This window comes from Palaemon carinicauda, chromosome 44 (genome assembly GCF_036898095.1).
Source record: "Palaemon carinicauda isolate YSFRI2023 chromosome 44, ASM3689809v2, whole genome shotgun sequence".
In the NCBI taxonomy this organism is placed as follows: domain Eukaryota; kingdom Metazoa; phylum Arthropoda; class Malacostraca; order Decapoda; family Palaemonidae; genus Palaemon; species Palaemon carinicauda.
In genome coordinates, this window is record NC_090768.1 from 51,236,533 (window position 1) to 51,254,974 (window position 18,442).

The following is an 18,442-nucleotide window of genomic DNA, read 5'->3' on the forward strand; positions in this document are numbered from 1 at the left end:
CAAACTCTGCTGAATCTCTCGGGCTGGGAGAAGATGAGAAAAAAAAGTCCCCTTTTCTTTCTTTTTTTTTTATGTTTGCTTCCCCCCAAAAATTTGGTGCAAGTGCCTTGGTAGATGGATGGATTTTAACCCAAAGAGTACTATTTTTCATTAATTGTGTCATCCTAACACTAATGCCAATCTAATTTCAAACAACAATGATAGTAAGGAACTGTATTTTTTGGTTTTGCATTCACCTTCTTGGATGCTAGGCGACAACTACGAGTGGACAATGTAGTATCGGGCGTCTCTTGGATATACTTCAGTGGTGTGTTCAAGGATTCTATCATTCTTTCTAAATCACCCCCATCTATGTTGTTTAATACCTCTAGCTTGGTGGCTATAGGCAAAACATCTTTCTGTAATTAGGTATGGGCTGTGCCTTGAGCACATACTAAAAATATCACTCCCTGTAAAGCATAGGAAAGTTACAAAACCTGAAGCTTGCATCATCATGTACTCAGAAACATAGAGCAATACTTTTCTTATGACTGGCCAGACAGTGCTACATTGGATTCCTCTCTGTGGTTACGGCTCATTTTGTCTTTGCCTACACATACACTGGATAGTCGGGCCTATTCTTTCTACACTCTTCTATGTTCTCATACACCTGACAATGCTGAGATTACCAAGCAACTCTACTTTGCTCAAGTGGTTTAACTACTGCTTTGTAATTTTTCAATGGCTACTTTCTTCTTGGTAAGGTTAGAAAAGACACTTTAGCTATGGTAAGCAACTTTTCTAGCAAACACTAAAATTAAACCATTGTTCTGTAGTCTTACGTTAGTGCCATAGCCTTTGTACCATGGCGTTCCATTGTCTAGGATTAGAGTTTTCTTGCTTTAGGGTTCACTTTGGAACATTATTCTGACTCCTTTCTTCTGTTTTTTTTCTTTTTGAAGTTTTTTATTGTTTATACATTATATGGAATCCCTAATTTAATATTGTTACTATTCTTGAAATATTTATTTTGATTGTTTAATACTACTCTTGAAATATTTATTTTGATTGTTTAATACTACTCTTAAAATTTATTTATTTCTTTGTCTCCTTTCCTCACTGGGCTATTTTTCCCTATTGGAGCCCTTTGGCTAAGGGTATCTTGCTTTTCCAACTAGGGTTATAGCATTACTTGTAATAATAATAATAATAATCTTTTGGATTATAAAATATACCTTGTGGAAATCTCCAACAATCTACCATGTAACTGGTCTTTTCTTAATCTTTCATTCCCCTTCAGCCAAACGGAGCATAAACCCAAGATTTTGCACCTGTACTTTGCGTGGTTGAGTAGTTTTTTATATTATTTGCTCTCATATAGAGTCTGATCATTCATCAACATCGATCCGCCGTCACTCTTTCTCCACTCGGTGCGTATATCCCCCCCCCCCAAAAAAAAAGTGCAGAAAAACAAGGGATTACTGTTATTGATTCAAAACGTGAAATTTCTATGGGTACCTGAAAAAGAATCAAACATTCTTTGTTAATCTGGAGATGTTTGAGAATATATGGTAATATACAGTATATAATGGATGGTTTGCATGAAAATAAAACTTAGTGTGCAACTTGAGCAAAAACAAATGAGCCAAAAACCAATTCTGTTTTTCCAGGACAAGGTAATTTTTTTTTCACTTCACTCTTTATGCACCATTCAGTCTTTCTATTCATAAAATATTATATATGTGTATTGTATTCATAAAATATTATACATGTGTATTTTGCATCAGTCCTGTTAAGATGAGTGTTTTCATATGTATGTGCCCTGTTCAGGTTAAGGTTTTCATAATTATAAGTATACCTATTCTCAGTACGATTGTTTGATTGTATTATTGTAACAAATTACAAGACAGGCATCTGTAATAGAAGGGGGAAATTCATATGATAGTGTGGGGGAGAATGGAATTTGAACTAGGAGTATGACTTGACATTTTGCATTATAAATTTCCAATACGGTACCAAGGTTAACAGAGAAAAAAAAACTTGACAATATTTTTGAAGAAAGTAATATTTTATGAGGGAAGCATAGAAAGAAAAGAATAGTGATACTTATTGGAGAATGCAAAGAAGGAATATTCATCTTATATAATAAAATATGAAAATAAAATTCTTAAAAATCATTTTAAAATATGGAGCAAAAATTAATTTTGTATTTTTACAATGAAACAAACGTTAATTCAGACCACTGAGTTTAGTGATGGGTATTTTTCACCTGAAACTTGCAACAGTTCAACATATGAAATGCTCCAGGTTTAGCATTTGGTTTTCATATTTTTCCTTGAGCTAAACTAATAACCTTTAATACTACACTATTTTGGGAAAAAAGGCATTTTTGTTCCGTAACCGAAATACTAACCACGCTATTTAAATAGGGTTTGTTCCAACACGGGGTACTTACCTCGAACTACTTTCTTAGGAGTATCTGGGATCTCCTCCCAACCAACCAGAGTTTTGTGTAGTTTACCCTAGTCCTGTTTTCTATGAGGGGTAACCTCAGGTGGAGTGATACACGCCCTGAGGCTATCCCCTGGTCAGAGAGCATGCTTGCTCAGGTCTCGATCTCCAGTAAGTTCTCTGGTTGCGTCGCGATAACATCTCAACGCTCTCTCCTTACCCAGTGCGACCCTTTGTGTCCCCGACCCCCCTTTTGTGTCTTACGCGGTCCCCACGTGGACCCATTGTGTTCATTCCATACCCCTTCCTACCCTTATCCTCTGTGTTCGTCGTGTAGGGGCAGCTTATGTTCTCCTATAGCCAAGTGTCCGGAGTGCGAGTCCTGGAATGAGGTGCAGTGGGTGCGCTTCGGCACCAAGAAGAAAAAGGCGTCCAAGAGGTTACATAGGAAGACGAGCCTCTCCTCGCCGCTTACTTCTCCCGATGCCTTGTCGAATGGAGCTTCTTTTATACAGCCACCTTCCCTTACCCAGAGTAGGGGGCGAGGTAAGTCAGTTGTGGGGAAGAGGCCCATTGCTCTTCCCCAGAAGTCTGAGTGAGTGCAGTATAGCACCAAGAAGAAGTAGGCGACGAAGAGGTCGCCTAAGAAGCCTAGCGTCCCTTGCTCCCTTGTTTCGCCGGGCGTCTCGTCTGACAGAGCTTTACCACCCTCCCCTACCCAGAGTAGGGGACGAGGTAAGTCCGTTGCGGGGAAGAGGCCCGCGGCCCTTCCCCCAGAGTCTAATCTTCAGGATAGTGGGGTTGTGGCGTTGTTCCAGACGAGTGAGGGGCATGAGGGAGGGGCGGGAGTGTGTATGGGAGACAAGAGTCCTGGTGCAAGCAGGCCACGTCTCCTCTGATGACCCCATGTGGGGGAAAAATATCCCTAATTCTTCTCCAGCCTCTTTAGCGCGTTTTTTAGTCACTTCTGCAGCCGCGGACGTCGCCGAGAAGGAGCCTCCCATTGCGTGGGTTCCCCCCCAAGACGAGGCACTGAGGAAGCTCAGGAGACGAAGGGAGAAGTCCTGCAAGAAGTTGTCGCGTTCTCGCACCCCCTCGAGGTCGCGCCACGAGAGTCGGCGCTCAAGATCCCCCAAGAGCAATGAGTGGGTGGTGGTTCACTTGACAGGCTGCTGGAGCTAGCTGCGGAGCCGGGCCCTTCAAGTTGGCGTCCAAGGACGAACTCCCCGGATAGATACTCCTCTGGCAGCAGCGGCACCCGACGGAGGAACTCATTATGGCAGGTTCCAGTCGACAGGCGTAAGTCCGCGAAGGTTCTGGCTCCATCCGCCCGGCGGAGAGAGTCGCCCCTTCGGTCTGGCAGCCGTGTCCCAGCCTCCAAAGGCCACCTAGCTCGTCACGAGAGCAGCCCTCGGCTTTTCTCAACGGGCAGGCCCGCAGATACGAGGACCTCCGGAAGAGTTGTTAGACCCAGGACGGAGGCCTCTGTTCCGACGGCGATGCCCGTCCTTCGACTTGAACCCCGGCGACCCTACAGCAGGCTCTGGCAAACCGGCATAAGTCCGCGAGGGTTCCGACTCCTTCCGCCCAGCGGAGAGTCGCCCCTTCGGTCTGGCAGCCGTGTCCCAGCCTCCAAGACTTCGACAGCCAGGTCTCGGTCGACAGGCATAAGCCCGCAAAGGTTCCGACTTCTCCCGCCAAGCGGAGAGAGTCGTCCCTTCGAACTGGCAGCCTTGTTCTGGCCTCCGGTTCTTCGATGGCCCGCCCTGAACGAAGGAACCAACCAGCCAGCACAGGGAAGCCCGCGGCTCCATGGATCTCCGCAGGAGTTCCATCCTTCCAGCTGAGGTAGCCGCTGGCTCGACCCGGCAGCATGGCATCCATACCAGGTACCACGACAGCTCCATTCAGGCTTCGTGGTCAACCGCTGGTATACCAGGGTACTCACACCCCACGAATTCCCCGGGAGGGGGTAGACCCATGACGGCTACCTCCGTCCCGGCGGCTCCATCCGTGATGGAGCCAGCCGTGCCATCGTCCCGGCCAGCCCCATCCAAGCATCGGAGGCGGCCACTGACATGGCAGGGTACTTAAACCCCACAGATTTCCCCAGGAGGGGGTAGACCCATGACGGCTACCTCCATCCCAGTGGCTTCATCCGTGATGGAGATAGCTGCTCCATCGTCCCGGCCAGCCCCATCCAAGCATTGGAGGTGGCCGCTGACACACCCATGACTGCTACCTCCGTCCTGGCGCCTCCATCCGTGATGGAGCCAGCCGTGCCATCGTCCCGGCCAGCCCTATCCAAGCATCGGAGGCGGCCGCTGACATGGCAGGGTACTTAAACCCCACGAATTTCCCCGGGAGGGGGTAGACCCATGATGGCTACCTCCGTCCCGGCGGCTCCATCCGTGATGGAGCCAGCCGGGCCAGCGTCCCGGCCAGCCCGGCCATCGTCCCGGCCAGCCCTATCCAAGCATCGAAGGCGGCCGCTGACATGGCAGGGTACTTAAAACCCCCCGAATTTCCCCGGGATGGGTAGACCCATGACGGCTCCCCCCCGTTCCTGACGGCTCCATCCGTGACGAAGGCAAAGTGGTTTTTCCCCTAGACTGCCTCTCCAGTGCTTGCCTCAGTGGCCGCTGGAGAGAGGCCCCCGCACCTTTGCCCAGTGCCTCTTCGGCTCCGTCCGCCCGTCGGATGTAGAAGTTGGCTCACGTAATCTTTCCCTTGCCTTGCCCCCCGTAGGGGAGCTTCGACTCCTCAGTTAACCTTCAGACCCTCCTACTCGGGCTCCAGGAGAGGACGTTCAGGCCGTGGCTCTCGAAGGAGTTAGGAGGGGAGGCCCCCTACTCCTGCCGGCGCCTCAAACGATCTTGGCAAGCATGGCGGGACCACGGAACGGATCCGTGGACCGTAGTAGTACTAAAGGAGCGGTACAGGCTGCCCCTCCTAGCGGACCCCCACCTCGGATCCCAGATCAACAGGCGGAGTAGTTGGCACCCAAAGACCTCTTGAGAGTAGCAGTATTGCAGGACAAAGGCTCGGCAATGCTGGCGAAAGGGGCAGTAGAACCAGTCGAGAAACCGAGTCCAGGGTTCTACAACAGGCTCTTCCTGGTGAAGAAGGCGACAGGGTTCTGGAGACCGGTCATAGACCTTTCAGCCCTCAACAATTCGTGTCCAACACCGACTTCAAGATGGACACTCCGAAGTCGGTCCTAGCGACTTTGAAGGAGGAGGACTTCATGAGGTCCATAGGCCTCAAAGACGTTTACTACCAGGTCCCTGTTCATCCCTCCAACAGGAGGTTCCTAAGGGTAAAATGGAGTACCAAACGTGGCAGTTCAAAACCCTATGCTTCGGACTGTCGACAGCCCCCAGGGCTTCACGAAGGTCTTCGCAACAGTTTCAGGCTGGGCACACGAACAGGACGTCCGCCACATTTGGTACCTAGATGACTGGTTGTTGCTTTCAGTCTCAGAGGAAGTACTGAGGGAGCAAGGCGAGAAGCTCTTGCAGTTCTGCAACGTCTTGAGTATCATTATCAACCTGGAGAAGTCCCGGCTGATTTCCTCCACCAGGATGACCTACCTAGGGTTGGTTCTAGACTCTGGGATGGCGAAGGCCTTCCCCTCCGCGGAGAAACTGGACACACTGAAACAGATACTCTGGCCCTTCCTGTTGGGCCAGCCCAGGAGAGCCATGGACTGGCAAAGACGGATAGGACTCCCCGCACAAGATAGTCCTGGTGTCCCCAGAGACGAAGGAAGTCCTGGGGTGGTGGCAATCGGAACGAACACCCTCAAGGGAACGCCCTTTGCTACCGACCCTCCGGAGATGCTCTTGTTCACGGACGTATCCAAGGAGAGCTGGGGTGCCCATCTTCTCTACAAAACGGCAAAAGGTAAATGGGAAGTCGAGGAGACGAACCTGCACATATACGTGCTGGAGATGAGGACCGTACAAAGAGCGTGCCTAGAGTTCATCCATCTACCCCGGGGAAGCTCCGTGGCTCTGGGGTGCGACAACGCCACGGTGGTGGCCTACGTGAAAGAGCAAGGAGGACTGAAGTCTAAGGAACGGTGCAGTCTCACGATGGAGTTCCTAGAATGGGCTGAAATGGATCAAATTTATTTTTCAGCCAGGTTCTCTCTGGGGAAGAGGAACGTCCTGGCTGACGGCCTCAACAGGATGGGTCAAGTGGTAGGGCCCGAGTGGTCCCTACACCCAGAAGTGGTCAAAACCCTCTCCCTGAAGTGGGGCTCGCCGGTGATAGACCTCTTCACCACGAGACTAAACGCACAGCTCCCCGTGTTTTGTTTTCTTGTGCCAGATCCAGCAGCAGCGGTCGAGGACGCCTTCCAATGAGACGGACGGCCAACCTGTGGGTGACTTTGGTAGCGCCCTGGTGGCCAGAGAGAGTGTGGTTCGCGGATCTAAGGAACTGGCACGCCTTACACCTGGGCCACTTCCAGACAGACCAGACCTTCTCCGGCAGCCTCACTTCCAGAGGTTCTACGAAAACACTTGGTCCCTCCTTCATGCATGGAGGTTATCGAGCGTCTCCTGAAAAAGGAAGGATTTCCGTCAAGGACAGCATCAAGGATGTCAGGGTACCTGAGGCGTTCGTCAGTCGAGGTGTACCACGCGTAGTGGGCTACCTTTTCTAAGGGGTGCTCCTCGAAGAACATCAGGCCGTTAGGGGACTCCATTCACGAGATAGCAGACTTCCTGGTCTATCTCAGGGACGAAGTGGGCATGTCCATCCCAAGTCTTCCTCCTGAAGGACATAGACCTGGGTGCCTCTAGGTAGATCTCGATGCTCTTCAAGAGCTTCGTGCAGTTGTTTTCCCCCCAAGCTGTTAGAGTGCCCTAGGGGGATGTGGCTAGGGTACTTGAAGATGCTTTTAGAACCTCCCTTCCAGCCTCTAAAAGGCATTCTAGACAAGGAGCTCACCCTCAAGGCAGTCTTTCGTTTAGCTCTGGCATCAGCAAAGAGTAGGTGAAATTCTTGGCCTGTCGTACGAGATCTCACACTTGAAGGGCTGGCGAGAAACTACTTTCAGAATCTTAACCTCCTTCGTAGCCAAGACTCAGAATCCAGCTGTTTGGGACCCCAAAGTGGAAGGGTTCTCAGTGCCAGCCATCCCTCGCTCGGACAACCCGAGGGACTTGCAGTATGGCAGTATTTAGAAAGGACAGCTAGACTTCATCCCGAGATCAACAAGAGTCTGTTCATTTTCCTCGGGACTGTGAAGAAGCCAGTCTCCAAGAACACATTCTTCTTCTGGATAAGGCAAGTGATTGTCAGGCCCTACAGTAGTGCAGGGGTCACCTTTCCAGGAAAGCCCAGACCCCACGGCATTAGTGGTCTAAATACTTCTTTGGCGTTTGAGAAAAACATGGCAGTGGGCCAAATCCTGAGGGCAGGTACTTGGTCTAACCAGTCGACCTTTACGGTTCACTATTTGAAGGACTACTCGAGAAAGTCCCTGGGCGGGTTCTCGCTCGGTCCCGTCATTTCCGCGTTCCAAACGGTTTAAAGGTGTAGCCCCAGTGGTAACTGCGGGTAGCGAGTCCAAGGGACACAGGTTCCTTCCTGAGTCCCCCTGTTTTTCCTTCCCCTATTCCCTTACCGGAAATGACTCGGGTAGCCCCCTGAAACTGCCATGGGATACACTATCATTGGAAGGACGTGTCTCCTATGATTCTTGCAGAAGTGAGTTACATATACACTAAGATGGATTTTTTGCGTAGTTTTCCCTATTTTCTCGTGTTTTCTTTGAGGTCAGCAGAACCTAGTCTCCTACCTAGGTTCCTCTTCTATTCTCGTCACGGTCTCTAATTCCTGAAGGACGCTCCCACCTCCTAAGATATAAGTCTCCTAAGAAAGTAGTTCGAGGTAAGTAATCCGTGTTGGAACAAATCACAAATTTTAAGTAATTTGTATTTTTCCTAACAGTACTTACCTCGAACTACTTTCGGGTAATGGCCCGCTCATCCTACCCCGAGTGCCTTGCTGGACTTCATAGATACCTTAGCTATCAAGAACTTACTGGAGATCGAGACCTAAGCAAGCATTCTCTCTGACCTGGAGATAGCCTCAGGGCGTGTACCACTCCACCTGAGGTTACCCCTCATAGAGAACGGGATTAGGGTAAACTACACAAAACTCTGGTTGGTTGGGAGGAGATCCCAGATACTCCTAAGAAAGTATTACGAGGGAAGTACTGTTAGGAAAAATACAAATGACTTAAATTTGTGATATTACTTTTGGCGTAGCTGAAATGGCGAGCCATTAGAATTTTAACGAGGGTTTGCTACCCCCTCGCTAGTTAGCGAGGGGGTAGGGGAGGGGTAGCTAGCTACCCCTCCCCCCTCACCGGTGAACTAGTTCACTTTACTTTAGGCCCGGGTGATGAGCAGACGTGTCTGCTCCCACCCTCGCTTTGGCAGCCGTTAATGCTTTTTGTCCTTTACTTACCTTTTCTTATACTTAATATTTATATAAACATTCTTTATGTTTATATACATATTTGTGTATAGAAATATAGTAAGTTTCCTTTTCAGTGTTTATGCTGTGTGTGTAAGTGAACGACATCGTCACCGGCGTTGTACCAGGCCACCACGGTTTCACGTCATGGGGCGCGGCCTCTACCTTGGTCCTTCGGTCGTTCCTTCGACTTCCGATAATTCGGCCGCTGTGGGGAATCGTCATCGCTGGACTTTCTTCATTCATCTTTTTTCTCTGCTGTTCCTCCTTCCCTACGGGGAACTTGGTTTCTCAGCGAAGGGAATATGGTAGGGGAACTTGGTTTCTCAGCGAAGGGAATATGGTAGTTTAGATTGACTATGGTCTCTCTCTACTCGAGGTCGTTCACCCTTTTACTACTACTAAGTACTATTACGGAATGTTCTTTCCCGTGCGGGTTGGGTTGCTATTCCGTTTATTTGTCTCAATTATTTTTAATGAAATCTAATTGTTTTTTTAACTTGTCAGCATTCTGTGGAGAACACTTCCAGAGGAATCCTGTTCCAAGGACTATTCCTGAGCTAGCGCACAGGCGCTCACCAGAACTTCCAGTGTTGATCGTCCCAGTTCCTGATCGTCCTGTCAGCTGTCCCTTCATCCTAGCGCGCGAGCTAGCGCTCGCCAACGATCTTGTGCTCGCCGACGATCTTCTTACGCCAACGAGCTGCGACAATCTTCTAACGAGCAAGCGCCGACGATCTTCTTGGCTGATGATCACCTTTCGCGAGCGAGTGCTGACAATCTTCTTACGCGCAAGCGCCGACGATCTTCTTGGCAGACAATCTTCTTTGGCACGGTAGCGCTGACGATCTTCCTACGCACGTAAGTTCCGACGATCGTCCGGGCGCAGGCTCCGATGGTTCCCCGCGCCGACGATCTTTAAGCGCTGTTGATCTTCTCTTGTGCATAAGCGCCGACGATCTTCAGCGCGCGCCGACATTCTCACGGGCTCTTCATTCTGTTCCTGCACGTCAATCTGATTCCTGCTCACCCTATGAAGTCTCGCCTGCGCGCTTGCTAGTGCGAGCAAGAGTGTTTTCAACGGTCTTGCGCGCGTATCCTGAGTTTTTCCCATCGCGCTCCCTCTACCAAGTTGAGGCCTTCTCCCACTGCACCAATGGGAGAAACCCCACCTCGAGCAGGAGAATCATCCCATGTTGGGGCAAGAAGAGCCCTCAGACTTTGTTGTTTGAGTCCCATATCCCTCCTAGGAGGGAACCGAAGGACTCTAAGAGTCCCCCCCAAGTAGAGCCTTGGGGATGGGAGACTTTGCTGCCAGCTCTCCAGGGGGAGAGTCAGAGCATGACTTCTGACAGGTCTCGACTCTGATGAGGCATCTCAACGGGTTCAAGGACCCTGAGGTTCCTCCTCGTGAGGGCAAGGTGGCACTCAAAAGTCCGCTAAGGTCAGTGCTGTTTTGCCCTGGTCCCAAGGGGCGAAGAGTGCCTAGGGATAAGGTTGATGGCCAGCTCTCCGAGCTTGCCTCCTCCAGCCGTTCCACTACTGGCAACAAGCTCCTCCCACCTCCACCAGAGGAGGTATTTTGAGATCATGGAGGAGTCTGGCTTAGCTCTTCCGTTGCACTCTGTGGAAGAGCTTACCTCTCTCGAGAGAGACTAGCCGGTGAGTGACTTTCTCGGCGACAGAGATCCTAAGCCAGGAGAAGGTCCCGAAGTGCGCCACGAAGGCTACTTCGTGGCTGGACATCTGGATGGGGTCTCTTGGCATCCTGTTGCGATCCGAAGATCTGTCCTAAGAAAGCACCAGGAAAGCACTGGAGACCTTCCTACTTTCGGGCACCTGCACCATTGAGTTCTGGCCCACCAAGCCTCGAACTTCTGGGCCAATTCGATCTTGAAAGGACGTGATGCGGTGGCAGAAAGGTTCCTTTTGAGGGTCCTGGCCTTCGAAGTCGGCAATCTCAGACACTCTTCCCTTATGGGAAAGAGTCTGTTTGAGCCCAAAGATGTGGAACAGGAAGCTGAGAGGTGGAGGAAATCCAATCAGGACTTTCCTCCAAAGGGCTCTCACAACGAAGCCCTACAAACCTCCAGCACCTCAACAACCTCACCAATCCAAGACAACGAAATTGGCAGCAAAGATGACGGTGTCTAAACAGCAGCCCTTTCCTGTCAAAGACAAGAAGGGCAAAAAAGCCAGGGGTGGCAAGAATCCTAGAGGCAGTGGCCGAGGCCGCAAACGCTAGGATTGGCAATCTCCCTGCATGTCCACCAGTGGGGCGATGCCTACAAAGTTGCGCATTCAGGTGGCAGTAACTCGGGGCCGATTCCTGGACTATTTCCGTACTCAGTCAGGGATATCGCGTCCTGTTCACAATATCTCTACCTCCCCTGACAGCGAATCCAGTGTCATTGAGCTCCTATGCCTAGGGCAGAAGTCGAGACCATGCTAAAGAAGGATGCTCTCCAAGAGCTTCTTCAGTCGACTCTTTATTGTAAAGAAGGCGTCTGGAGGCTGGAGACCAGTCATCGACCTCTCAGCTCTGTACAGGTTTGTCAAACAAACTCCGTTCAGCATGGAGACAGCAGACATGGTCAGACTTGCAGTGAGACCACAAGACTTCATGTGTACACTGGATCGGAAGGGCTTGTACTTCCAGATCCCAATCCATCCGTCTTCAAGGAAGTACTTAAGATTCAGCCCAGACAACAAGATCTACCAGTTCAAGATGCTGTGTTTCGATCTCCACTGCACCTAAGGTATTCACCAGTGTGTTCACCCTTATCTCTTCGTGGGCACACAGGATCGGCATCCGTCTCCTCTGCTATCTGGACGACTGGCTGATCCTGTCAGACTCGGAGTCGACCCTTCTTCGACACCGGGACAAGCTTCTGAGACTTTGCCAAGATCTAGGGATCACGGTAAATCTCGAGAAGTCTTCTCTGCCTCCATCTCAACGACTGGTATATTTAGGCATGATCTTGGACACCAATCTCCACAAAGCCTTTCCATCAGACGACAGGATAGCAAGGCTGAGGAGGGTCGCAGATCCTTTCCTCAGACGAGAAGAACTCCCAGCCCAATTATGGTTACGTCTTCTCAGTCACTTTTCCTCCCTGGCCCGTCTAGTTCCAAATGGGCGCCTCAGGATGAGATCCCTGCAATGGTGGCCCAAGTCCCGGTGGAATCAAGGTCACGATTCCCTTGACATTTTGGTCCCTGTCGGTCCTGCGGAACGAACGGACCTTCAGTGGTGGGTGATAGACAAAAACCTCCGAATGGGAGTAAATCTTCTCGTCCTCCCCCCCTCCCGGATTTGATGCTGTTCTCGGACGCCTCAAAAGAAGGGTGGGGGGCCCACGTCCTGAACCACAGGACCTCAGGCCTATGGTCAGAATCAGAAAAGTGCCTCCACATAAACCTGCTAGAGATGAAGGCCGTTTTTCTGGCACTTCAACAGTTCCAACAGTATCTGGCGATTCACTCCGTGGTGGTGAGGAGCGACAACACCACGGTAGTGGCTTATGTCATCAAGCAAAGAGGTACCTTTTCACAACAGCTATCCCATCTTGCAGTAAAAATACTGAGATGGACCGAAGTCCGCTCGTTTCCACTATCGGCTCGCTTCATTTCGGGCAAAAGGAATGTGCTCGCCGACAGTCTGAGCAGGGCATCCCAGATAGTGAGTACCGAGTGGTCTTTGGATCGTCTTAGTACCCAACAAAGTCCTGACTTTCTGGGGCTCCCCGACGGTGGATTCGTTCGCGACAGCCTTGAATTTCACGCTTCCGCTGTACTGCTCCCCAGTCCCGGACCCTAAGACACTCTGGCAAGATGCCTTCCAACAACGGTGGGTCAACATCGGAGTTTACGCCTTTACCCCCGTTCTGTCTGATGAGAAGGGTGCTCAACAAGACCAGAATATCGGTCGACCTGTCAATGACCTTAGTAGTTCCGCTATGGCATCACGCAGAGTGGTTCCTGGACCTTCTGCAGACCAGAATATCGGTCGACCTGTCAATGACCTTAGTAGCTCCGCTATGGCATCACGCAGAGTGGTTCCCGGACCTTCTGCAGCTCCTGACGGAACTCCCGAGAGAACTCCCTCCTCGACACGAGCTACTCAAACAACCACACTCCAACATCTCCCACAAAGCCGTAGCATTGCTGCGGCTTCACGCCTGGAGACTATCCAAAATCTCCTCACAGAGAGAGGCTTTTCGCAACAAGTTGCGGAAAGGATGTCTCGACACCTGCGAAAGTCATCCGCAGGAGTCCACCCTGGCGAAGTGGAGAGTCTTCTGTGGTTGGTGTCGTGGAAGGGGTATCTCTCCACTCGATGCCACTATTTCAGCAACAGCAGAGTTTCTCGTGTATTTGCGGGAAGAGATGCGCCTTTCAGTCTTGGCAGTGAAAGGCTATCACTCAGCCTTAAGTCTTGCCTTCAGGCTGAAAGGAATGGACATTTCCCCCTCGCTGGAACCACTCATACGAAACTATGAACTTACCTGCCCTCAGTCGGAAGTGAGACCTTCTCCAGGGAGTGTGGTTCGAGACCTCAGGTCTCTCAAGAGACCTCCGTCGAACCATTACGCCAGGCTTCTGATTGCCACCTGACTTGGAAGACGGTGTTCCTACTTGCTTTGGTCACGGCCAAGCGAGTCGGCGAACTTCCTGGTCTCTCGTATGACATCGCCCATTCAAGGGGATGGGCAAAGGTAACATTCAGGTTCATCCCTGAGTTTGTGGCTAATACTCGAAATCCAGGAGTGCCGGAACGCCGGTTCGACTCTTTCTGTATTTCGAATCTCCGTTCTGTAACAGATGACTTAGACCATCTCCTACTGTGCCCAGTAAGGAGTCTGAGGCTCCATCTTAAGAGAACAGCTGCAATTCGTCCTCGAGCGCAAGCATTGTTTGAGAGCACAGGAAGGATGAAGAGGAGGGTCACTAAGAACACTATCTCAGCATGGATTCGCAGGGTCGTCATCCACCATTCCCTGAATCCAGACCCTCCTCCGTCACGTCGCCCTAGAGCACATGATGTCAGAGGCATCGCTATGTCCCTGGCATTCAAGAGAAACTACTCAGTGACGCAGGTTCTACAAGCAGGGGTTTGGAAGCGTCAAACGACCTTCACAACCCACTACCTGCAGGATGTGACCCACAGGAGGCTCGTTACGTTCTCCATCGGTCCTGTGGTGGCTGCACAACAGCTTAAACCTGAGGCTCCTTAATGGACAAGCAGCAGAAGGTTGAGGGCATTGTTACCCAGTGTTAGTCTGCATGAGTGAAAAGATATGCCTGGCCCTTCTTCTTTTCTTCATCCTCCCCTCTCTTGGGGAAAGCAGCATCCTGGGTTCTCTGCACAGCTGACCTCAAACCACTGCAGGTAAACCATGCTTCCTTGTGTTCCTAGTATTAAGATAATACTGTCGCATCCCCCATACCCTTACGAGGTGGTATTGGGAACGTCCTAACCTAGAATTCCATGTAATAGACTCCAGGTCAACTTCCTAGGACGAGTCATACTTCATTCCTTCACACACACGCTTACTTAGGCCGCGGTCCTTGCAGAGCAAGGTACTTGTGAGGTGCAGGGACTCCTTACCTCGAGTTCTACACACTCAGATACTGAGTCCCCGGGCAAAGCCAAAAAGCCAGTAACGGCTGGGACTTACCACCCTTCCTAAGGGTTAAGTCACCCTACTTAAATAGCGTGGTTTGTATTTCGGTTACGGAACAAATGACGAATTCGTAGATAATTTGTATTTTTCCCAACCATACAAACCTTAGCTATTTAATCAAACTTGCCCGCCAGCCCTGTCCCCCAAGATAAGTCCTACCCCTAAGTAAAGTGGAGCACGCACTGTGTGTGAGGGGGGAGGGGTAGCAAGCTACCCCTCCTTACCCCCCGCTAACTAGCGGAGGGGTTGTAAACCCTCGTTAAAATTCTTATGGCTCGTCATTCAGCTACGCCGAAGTAATTACCCCATGTAAATAGCTAAGGTTTGTATAGTTAGGAAAAATACAAATTATCTACGAATTTGTCTTTTTTTTTTTTATTTAAAATAGTCTTTAAAAATTGCAAGTAATTTTGGCTATATATGAAATGGTATATTATTCACTACTTATGGAATTAATCTATTCATAATTCAAATATGTAATCTACTTTATCTTCTTTATTTTTTTCACTTCATTCAGAATTGAAGCTACAAATTCTACTGATTTTACAATTTTTTTTATCATCAGGTTCAGCGGTTCTTAAGACTTCCTCCACATATTACTGCGGAGAATTTTTATTTTAATGAAACCAAAGGCTTCTACTGTATGAGAAATGAAACTTTTCAGAAATGTTTAGCGGAATCTAAAGGGCGACCACACCCACAAGTGGACCCTGCTGTTATGTCTCAGTTAAGGAAATTCTTTGCTCCCTTTAATGAACAATTCTATGAAATGGTAGGTCGAAATTTCAGTTGGCCTACATCATAGCATTCGAGTAAGGCATAACCAAAAGTGAATTGGTTCCCTTGAGTTGCCGTGCTGATGTGCGTTCAGCATATTTAAATCGTGATTTGACTCTGGTTATGCTAATCAGTTTGGTAGGTTTGTTTTTTTATCAGTATTCATATTATATATGAATTTTGGCATGTTTTGTAATTTAGGAATCTCTCAACAAATGCCAATATATTTTCATATTCCTGTGACCGAATATTTTTATTCCAGTAAAACTGACATAGTTAAAATTTCTGAAAGTAAAGTATATTTGTCTTAAAAGTTTCAACTCTCAGGAAAGAAGCAGTTGAGATCTAAGTAATGCTTCTGTCAGTGCTATTGTCATCTCATTGTCTGATGGCACCATCAGTCACAGGACATCTAGTCGTCTTCTCAGAAATTGCACATCGCTGTAGTTTTCAGGTGCACCCTTTATTTTTTTTACTATCTTTTATGTAGCGCCTTCATGTTGTACCTTAATAAACAGTTGCTCAGTCGTAGTAAGTTTAACTAAGAAAATGGCTATGGATTAATTGTGTGAGAATTAGGAATGCCTTTTGGAACTTTAGATTAAACTTACTTCAATGCGAGTGGTCAGGTTTTTTATGGTACTAGCCATTGTCTGAGCCGTATAGGGCTCAGTTTGATTTCATGAAATATGTTGTTCTTGTCACAGTTGTTGTCTTTCCTTCAGGGACACACGGTTGACCTCTGAAGTGGTTTTTGCCAATTTCATAACTAGTTGTGAGGACCAGTAGAAATAAGATTTTTAAACTTGACCAGATTTTTCTTTTAAATCTGGTGTTTAAGAACTGTCATAATTTCTTAATTTAATTGTGTATAAAAGCATTTGTTTATTTGCATTATACTCTGAAATGTGTTATCATATTCTGTGTTGGCTTTTGATATATACATATATAGCTCTTGATTTGTTTTGGATAAATAGAATGCTATCCAGTAGCATAGTATTATTTTTATAAGTTTTCATAGATCTGACTAAATTTGGTTACCATATTAAATTATTTGGAATTATCCCAGAAAATTATTTTTAAATACTAATGTAGTACACTCCGCAATATATAAGGCATAGCATTTCAGACTACTTTATCAAGGGTCCACCGTGTGTCCATGTGCAAGTGGCACTTAGCAACGAGTCTGTCCAGTCCTGCACTTAGCGGGAGGGGAACTTTACTACCCCTCCTGCCTCTTATTCGCACTAATGTTGATATACTGTAAGGGATTAAGAGTTTTGTGGTTTAGGCTGTCATTAGATTTAAGACATTCTATTAGTTTCTTGTTAATTGTAAGATAGAATATATGATACTGGTTATTATTTTTATCAAGGAAATGGAAAGGTGCTTTGTACAGGATGCATAGTTAATTTTTTGAAATATCAATGATCAAGGGTAGAATCTATTTCTTATTCCATCCCGTCAAATTGTGTATAAAAATATTGCAATGATGCCAAAATATTTACTTATTTATTATTGGATATTTTCTTAAGCTTGAGGAATAGCTTGGGAAATTATTAGTATAAAAAGACTAGCTTCACATTTACCGAACATGTAGCCATTTTTTCTTAAAAGAAAGATAAAAAAATTTTAGTATATTTTTAGTTGATCTTCATTAGAAAAAGGAAATAATCCAATTTAAAGGTAACAATGGCTGAATATTTATATTTTAAGTGTAATATTAAATTTTGGATTTAAAAATTGCTTTCAATGTTAATATTATTTGTTAGAAATTCTCGTTGACTTCACATTCAGTTTATTAGAGGCAGTGATAATAAATATTTCGATGTTAATCAGTTAGATTATGGAAACCATAAATTTCCCAAAAATGTAGCCTCAACATAAGGCAACAAATGATTTTGCTTTTAATTTTTGGATTATTTTGTTTACATTTCACCGACTCTTTAGGGAAAGAGGGATGAAACTTGAAATGAGAATGGAAAGTTTCTATTCTAATGTTTTTTACCATTTCTTGTAATATCCAGAAATTTGCCTCCTTTCAACTGAACCTAATAGAAGCACAATTGTCTGGAGAACTCTCTTTTTGTATTACAAATTGCAGATAAACTCTACAGAATAGGATTATTTTTTGACATCTTGTACCCCAACTCCTTTACGCATTCCATTGGCAGCCAAATGAACCACAAAGCTTTAAAGTGTCTTCCCAGTGGTGAAGGGTTATCTTTCATATTGAAGGAAAATATTGTATTATTAATGTTGCACTTGGTGAGAACACTTTAGTATAGTTTACTTCAGTTATATGAAGATTACTAATGAAACTGTTAGAATGAATATTTTCAGCAAATACTGTATAATTTTTTCTAATGTTTATTCTAATCAATATTTAGACTTTTAAATGTTTAAAAATGGCAGCTTTTTTGTTACAGTCCAGGGTTAATTTGTTTAAATGGTATATATATAGAGATAAAATGCATACTTGATATATTTCTTAGCAATTCATGAATTTCCTGATGATTTTAGGATCCGTATGTTTATTTTTTTTGACTGAAGAGATATTTTATATCTATTTTAAGAGTTCTGGTGTCTGTGTTATGAGATTATTAAAAATTTAATACTGCATAATTTATAAATATATATGTACAATTATATTTATGTAAATATACATATCAGTCTTCTTTTAAGAAGAAAAGGATATATCACATATATGGTGGACATATCTGATGACTAACATACATTATTTTAAAATTTTATTGACATAATGACTGCAATACACAAACGTTAAGTTGGTTCTGTGGAATACAATTTAGATTTATTTAATTTGTTGGTAGAAAGCATGTTCTTGGAATGGATTTGAATGACATGTGTATTGTAAGCAAAAATTTTTTATTTTTGAGACAGATTCAGAATTATTTGGTTATATAAAATCAAAACGTTTATTTTAAGCTTTTTAAGAATATTAGATGAGAAAATATAAAGTTGGTGTCATACAACCAGTTTAATTTGGCATCACATGAGGTCTAGTATTGTAGCAAGCTGAATTGCTTGCTTAT

The 18,442-nt window shown here is 46.6% G+C and overlaps 1 protein-coding gene across 2 annotated transcripts in view; it reads left to right on the forward strand.

Moving 5' to 3' along the window:
* The window catches only part of LOC137634318 (heparan sulfate glucosamine 3-O-sulfotransferase 1-like), a 46,897-nt gene extending 28,729 nt beyond the window's left edge, over positions 1-18,168 (forward strand). For both annotated transcript variants that reach the window (XM_068366685.1, XM_068366686.1), the window contains exon 6: positions 15,178-18,168. In XM_068366685.1, coding sequence (XP_068222786.1) covers positions 15,178-15,417 — 240 coding nt within the window. In that variant the 3' untranslated portion in view covers positions 15,418-18,168. The remainder of the gene's footprint in view (positions 1-15,177) is intronic.
* Positions 18,169-18,442: the final 274 nt, after the last annotated feature.